At 37.5% G+C, this 7,756-nt stretch overlaps 1 protein-coding gene across 1 annotated transcript in view; it reads right to left on the bottom strand.

The window, feature by feature from the left end:
• The window catches only part of LOC106878195 (osteoclast-stimulating factor 1), a 69,483-nt gene that overhangs the window by 48,445 nt on the left and 13,282 nt on the right, over positions 1 to 7,756 (bottom strand). Inside the window, exon 2 of the mRNA XM_052967259.1 lies at positions 1,787 to 1,833. Coding sequence (XP_052823219.1) covers positions 1,787 to 1,833 — 47 coding nt within the window. The remainder of the gene's footprint in view (positions 1 to 1,786; positions 1,834 to 7,756) is intronic.

The following is a 7,756-nucleotide window of genomic DNA, read 5'->3' as shown; positions in this document are numbered from 1 at the left end:
TATATAAATAGATGTGTGTATTTTTCCCTTGTTTACAATTAACACGGAAAAAATAGATAAATAGTTACCAGGGTAGCAAAAAATCACACAGGTAAAAAGGGCGTAACACCTTGTTTTTAAAGGTAGAAATTCTGGGTTTAAGTGAAATATTTTGTATAATATATATAAATAAATAAATGGAGTTAAATGCAGGTGTTATTCAAATTCTTTTACTTCCGACACATGTTTCGAAGATATCCTTGGTATTATTCCAAGGAATAAAATGGTGTAAAACAATGTAATCTTCTCTTCAGGGAAATGAAGAAATAAAACTCGTCAATAAGGTCTCTTTTATTTCTTCATTTCCCTGAAGAGAAGATTACATTGTTTTATACCATTTTATTCCTCTGGAATAATACCAATGATATCCTTGAAACATGTGTTGGAAGTAAAAGAATTTCAATAACACCTGTGTTTAACTCCATTTATTTATTTATTTATTTATATATATATATACACACACATACATGTATATATATATACATACATATATACAAGATGCCACTATGAAAGGTTGCTAAATGAAGAGGTGATTGAACCCAGGCGTACAAGTGAGAGGAAAAGAAAACATACAGAGTTCCTGAAAATAGATACCAAGTGCAAAAATATTAAATTGTACAAAAATAAAGGGAGGTGGGGTGGATATAAAAAAATTATTGCTCACTAAGATGACACTTTCTAAGAAAAACTTAAAAGGGGAGATGTTGAAGGGAATTAGTAATAATGGTACACCTCTCCCACATGATGAATAGAATAACCTAGTCACTATAAGTAAAGAGAAGTACATGAAATACCAGAGTACGTAGTGGGTAGTCAGAGATAGTCATGTCTTTACTGGTTTTACTAAGTATACTGTATACTGAAGTGAGCATTATAACAATCCAACATTTTAAGGATTATGAGAGTTTCACATGTACAAGCATTTAAGAAGGTGGTTTTAGAATATCAATTCTGTTGTAGTGATAGGGTTTTCTCAAGTACAGCAAGGTGGCAGTTATCTTGGTCCGTTGTCATCTCCTCCTTAGGGTTCAACATCTTGAAATCAGCCCTCAATACGTTGTCTTGTGCTTTCCTGGGTCTTCCTCTTCTACAAGTTCCATCCACTTTAAGTGATCAGCACTTCTTTATGCAACTATTCATCACATGACTGAACCAACACAGTCTACTCCATTGCACATCACATCTAATTCCTCTTATGACTAACTTTTCTCTCAATATACTAGCACTCTTTTGTACATGTACACTAACATTGCACATCGAACAGAACGTACAAACTTCATTCCCCTCTAGTCTTCGCATGTCCTCTGCATTTAGGGTTCACATCTCCTTACCATGTAGCACTGCAGTTCATACACAAACATCCTACAATCTTCCTTTTATTAGGAGAGAGAAACCTTTGACTTTCCAACAGAGGTAAAGTTCTTTGAATGTTTTTTTTAATCCTATTCTTATTCTAACATATATGTTATATGTACACATGATGGGCATCTTTCAGTTTGTGTCTACCAAAGTAGACTCACAAAGTTTAGGTGTCTACTCACAAAGTTTTGGTTTCTACACACACACACTGATATATGCATGAACATGTATAAACATGCCCACATAAATATATGTATACATACAAGGCTAATTCATGAGCGTGCGCAAACAGACACATGATTAAACATACATGAGCATCTGCACAGACAGACTTAGAAAGGTAAATACACATTCATGCACATATAAACATACAAAATTTAATACTTACTCTTTGTGCACTGTAATTATAGACGGCACGGACAACTTTAACATGTCCTGAAAGTAATATAAAACAATACTCATAATACAGAATTTGCAATGTAAAAACAACTATCATGTTACACGACAAGATTTCTGACAAGAGAAAGAACAAAAATGTATTTTCCAATATTACCAAAAAAAATTTTAATTCATGCATTCATACATATTTCCAAAAATATGTACATAACATAAAACAATATTAAAAAAATGAAAAAGAAAAAAATATGTGCACAATTGTACCTCCACACAAACATATCTATAACTTCAATTGCATTATTCAATAAGAATTTTTACAACAAATCATCTATCTATATTAATAAAAGTGAAATTCTGTCTGTTCATCTGGGACCCCTGTAGCTTGGTCTACATTTGCTCTACATAGACATATACCTTTTTGGAATCAGGATGATCCCTGGATTGACAATTTGCCCTTCATTTGGTTCTTGAACATCCAGCATTCAGATCTGATTTAAAAGCAATTGGGTTGCTATTTCTAGCAAGTAAAGTGATGGTGAGAGGTTTCAATGCCATAGTACAAGAGTTAACTCCCTTAGCTTTAAGTTTTACTAAGTAATTTACTGGTTAAGGCACCGCCTTAAAGAATTCTAAACAAACAAATCAACACCAGTTCATCCTCTTTTTATGCCTGGTATGTTTTCACTGGCCTCTTTTACCGAACTACTAATTTATGTGAACTTAAACACAGCTGTGGTGGGGGACAAACACAGACACAAAACCACAATACATATCTTAATATATAAAGCTGAAGTTCTGTATCTGTGTGAAGCCTTTTTGAAAGTTTATAGAATCCACATTTTCCACTTTTTCGTAAAAATTTTTACATCAATGGAATTTTCTCGATGTGAACTTTCTAGTGCAGTAATTAGATTTTTAAAATTCCGTTTACTTTGTGTGATTTAAGGGAGATTTGGCTATTGTTTCTAGCAACTTTTATATTTCTTTCCTTCTACCTGGAACGCCGATCTTACACACGTGCTCAACATAAAAATATAGAGAGTAAGAGTAAAAGAGGGAGAGGGAGAGAGAGAGAAAGTGATACATACATAGTCATAAATTAAACTTTCATCTCAGTAGTCTTTACCTATTTTTCATAACATAGATACGTAAAAACACACACAACCACACACGTAATCTGTGACAACATACACATTGCTCACATTATCTATTCCTTTCTTTCCCTCTTTCCCTCTCGCTCTCTCAAACGCAATCATTCACAAAAATATAACCCATGTTCGTCAATGTGGTATAACTACAGAGTTGTACCCGCCAACTTTGGAAGGTCATAACTTTCAGAAAAATGAATATTTTTTAATGAAATTTTCTATGCATATATTATCTATTATCTAGATTCCGAATACACAAAAATTTTCGGTGAAAGTGTTTTGGGTGGGGGTGGGGGACAATTTTCGGAAATTCCACTTAAATTCCTCTTAACTTCCAAACGCATACACGTGCAAGTACACAATCAGTCAGTAAAATATAACTCATGTTCGTCAATGTTTTGTAAATATACCACGATTTTCACTGGGGTGTTAGGGTTAGGGCTTTAGGGTCAGGTTTAGGGTTAGGGTTACGGTTAGGGTTAGGATTAGTGTTACGGTTTTAGGGTCAGGATTAGGGTTTTAGGGTTAGGGTTTAGGGTTAGTGTTAGGATTAGGGTTGGGTAATCGTGCAGGTGTTAATCTGAAAAATTACAGATATGTGAAAAGTACCAACCCTGCCATCTATTATAACTTTTGTTGTTCTGTTTAATATGTACATAGATTATGCCTCCAAAAAAGAGAGTTTGCTTGGGAAAGACAGCAGCTGGTTTAAAATGACAGCAACAAACTGCAGCAATTCACCACATTCCAGAAGCTACTTTGAACATAATGCAAAATGGTGCATCAACATCTTCTGCCCAATCTGATAGCATTCTGGCAAAACTGTGTAGCAACAGATCACCAGCAACTGCTTCATCACAAATTGCCGTCCTAGCACCTGCGAAAAGGGATTACCCTGCTATGTATAATCAGGGCAGTGCAAAAAGTTCTTTTGCACAAGCATTTCTATAGCCAATTAGACAGATGAAATTTACGTACGCTTAATAATGTTACGCAAAACAGCCTTCAGACTTTCCCTATTAATTTCATCGTCTTTTGAATAATGAACATATTTACATCATAAGGGTTTTTTCGTTGTAAGTCTTTCTTTTTTAGTTGATTTTCACCTAGCAAGACTTATCGTAGATGGCGTAATAAGTCAAACCCGGACAAGGTCAGGTTATACTGCTAGTATAATATAAATAGTAAAATGAAATGAACTACTGAATGTCTTATTGAATATATGAAATATTGAGTTTTAAATAGAGTATTAAATATATAAGAGCTAGTATACTTTCATGCCTCCCCGTCTGACAGATGTAACCCTTTTCTTTCTTTTTTTTTATTTATATTCACATATATATGTATATATATATGATAATATATAAATGATATATCATCATCATCATCGTTTAACATCTGCTTTCCATGCTGGGTTGGACGGTTTGACTGATGACTGGCAAGCCAGATGGCTGCACCAGGCTCCAATCTGATCTGGCAGAGTTTCTACAGCTGGATGCCCTTCCTAACACCAATCACTCTGAGAGTGTAGTGGAGGCTTTTATGTGCCAATGGCACGAGGGCTAGTCAGGCAGTACAGGCAACGACCATTCTCAAATGGTGTTTTTTTATGTGCCACCTGCACAGGAGCCAGTCCAGCAGCACTGGCAATGACCTCTCAAATGTTGTTCTCCACAGGCCACCCACACAAGTGCCAGTCAGGCGGTGCTGTCATCGACCACATCAGCGAATTTGATTTCACTTGCCTCAACAGGTCTTCACAAGCAAAGTATAGTGTCCAACAAAAGAAAGGTACGCATAAGTGGGCTGGTTACACTGCTGGCATAGGCCATGGTTTATGGTCTCACTTGGCTTCCCGGGTTTTCTCACAGCATATCTCCAAATGTCTTGGTCACTAGTCATTGCCTCAGTGAGGCCCAATGTTCGAAGGTCATGCTTCAGTACCTCATCTCAGGTCTTCTTGGGTCTACCACTTCCACAGATTCCCTCAACTGCTAGGGTGTGACACTTTTTCACACAGCTGTCCTCATTCATTCACACCACATGACCATACCAGCGCAGTCCTCTCTCTTGCATACCACATCTGATGCTTCTTAGGTCTAAATTTTCTCTTGAGGTGCTTACACTCTGTCGTGTATGCTCACTGACATTACACATCCAGCGGAGCATACTAACTTCATTCCTTGCAAGTTTATGCATGTCCTCAGCAGTCACGGCCCATGTTTCACTGCCATGTAGCATGGCTGTTCATACAGTCTACCTTTTACTCTGAGCGAGAGGCCCTTTGTCACCAGCAGAGGTAGGAGATCTCTGAACATTGCCCGGGCTATTCTTATTATAGCAGCTACACTTTCAGAGAAACCACCCCAGCTACTGACTTGGTCCCCTAGGTAATGGAAGCTGTCAACTGCTTCTAGTTTTTCTCCCTGGAATGTGACAGAAGTTGTTCTCTACACATTTTCAGTGTTTATTGGTCCTGAGCATCTGCCACATACAAAAACTATCTCCCTAGTTAACCTTCCTTTGATATTGCTGCACCTCTTATATGTCCATAGCTTTACACTGGGTACATCTTATAGAGTTTCTGCCTTTTCTACATATCGAGCAGGGCCATCTACCTGAAGGGATTTGTGATTTGTCTGCCTTCCTACTTATTAGGACTTTGGTTTTAGCTAGGTTGACTCTAAGGCCCTTCGATTCTAATCCTTGCTTCTCTAGTTCTGATAGTGACTCAGCTATTGCTGGTCATCAGCATAGAGGAGCTCCCAGGGGCATCCTGTCTTGAATTTCTGTGTTACTGCCTGGAGGATTATGATAAATAGGAGGGGGCTGAGGACTGAACCTTGGTGGACCCCTACCTCTACCTGGAATTCTTCACTGTACTCGTTGCAAACCCTCACCTTACTGACAGCGTCCCTGTACATGGCTCGCACAGCTCTCACTAACCATTCATCTATCCCTAGTTTCCTCATTGTCCACCAGATAAGGGAGCTGGGGACCCTGTCAAAAGCTTTCTCCATGTCAACGAAAGCCAGGTACAGGGGTTTATCTTTGGCTAGGTATTTCTCCTGCAGCTTTCTTACCAGAAATATAGCATCAGTGGTGCTTTTCCCTGGCATGAACCCAAACTGCATCTTATCTAAACTGACTCTCTCTCTAATTTGTTGGGCTATGACCCTCTCGGTGACTTTCATTACCTGATTTAACAACTTGATACCTCTGTAATTATTTGTAACTAATGCGTCACATTTACCTTTATAGCAGTTGACTATAGTGCTGCTACAACAGTCATTGGATATGACTCCTTCGTGTAGGCTATAGCTGACACTGCCAGATATTTTGAGCATCTCTGCAGTGATTCTTGATGGGCCAGGGGTTGTCTCTGTCTTCATACTCTTAATTGCTTTATCTACCAAGGTACTATCAATTCGGATAGCTGGTCCCTCTGTTGGGTCGGCATTCGGCAGGCTCTCTTTCTCCCATTCATTCTCTTTATTTAGCAACCTTTCATAGTGGCGTCTCCATGGAACTCTCGCCAACAAGGGGTCCAATTTTGATTTGAAAACACCTACATCCACTTTGTGTAGGTTCCTCAGGCCCTTTGGGAGAGTATTAAAATGTTGTAGGCTCTTGAAACCCAGGCTGTTGCAGTAACTGGTCCTGAAGTGCAATGGCATTGCTGGGATCTTTGGCACTGTGCAGCATCAACCCATTCTGGCATTGGTATAGCTTTCAATGCCAAAATTTGGCACAATTCCTTCCAGAATCTTCCAGATGTACATTACTCAACACCTCTCCTGCCTTCACTCCAGGGAGTAGAGTTTCAGCCTTTCCCAGAAGCTGAGCTGTTGCAAAGAGACAATCTTCTTTGTGAATCTTATCTGGATTGCTTCAAGGTCCGCTGTTAATTTCACACTATTGGGTGACAATAGCTGGAAGCAGTAATCCAGGCAGCTGAAGACGAATGTCCTCCAGAGGACCATCATGGTTTCCTTATCTCTAATTCTGAATGTTCTCAGGATCCATTCAGTCAGTCGACTGCATTTTGTCACCATCCTGGTAATGTGCACTTGGAAAGAGGTATCATCACTCATATCGATACACAGGCTCCTCACTGATTTAGGCTCTGGGATTGAAATTCCCTGTGGACCAGTGTACCATGTAAGTTTCATATTCAGTTTTGGATGCTGGTAGCATTTAAATTTAATTAATTTTACCCTTTTATTATTAATACTGAAATTATAATTTACTCCCTGATTAAAATATTGCAATTTCTGTGGTATTGCTCGTAACATACACATGCGTACAAGGGATAAATATGTATTCACATTCAGCTGTATAAATTTTGGAAGAGTTGGTTGGATATCTGTTGCGTGATCACGCTCAATCATGTATATATTTAACACTAGCACTTTCAAATTTTATATACAGAATGCTAGTGATGATGAGAAATTGGTAAGTAAACAAACTTTAATCTCAAAACGTGTATGTGGCTAATTGGAGTCTTCTGGATTCATTGTTTTTCTTTTTACCTATGTTAAAACGTGTTACTATCTGGGAGATTCTTACGGTAGTAGAAAAGAAATTTTAAACTCCTTTTTCTAAATTCGGTATGTGGTCAAGCAATTATCTCACACCTAATTATAATTATAGAATATTTGTATAATTTTACCTATAATGGTTATTTTAACGTACCAATCTACTTGGTAAACTTATTAATTAATCAATTTTACCCTTTTATTATATATATAAATATATATGGTATATATATATGGTATATATATATATATATATATATATATATATATATATAT

The sequence above is a fragment of the Octopus bimaculoides genome, chromosome 4 (assembly GCF_001194135.2).
Source record: "Octopus bimaculoides isolate UCB-OBI-ISO-001 chromosome 4, ASM119413v2, whole genome shotgun sequence".
Classification (NCBI taxonomy): Eukaryota; Metazoa; Mollusca; class Cephalopoda; order Octopoda; family Octopodidae; genus Octopus; species Octopus bimaculoides.
This window is presented reverse-complemented; position numbering and strand designations above follow the sequence as displayed.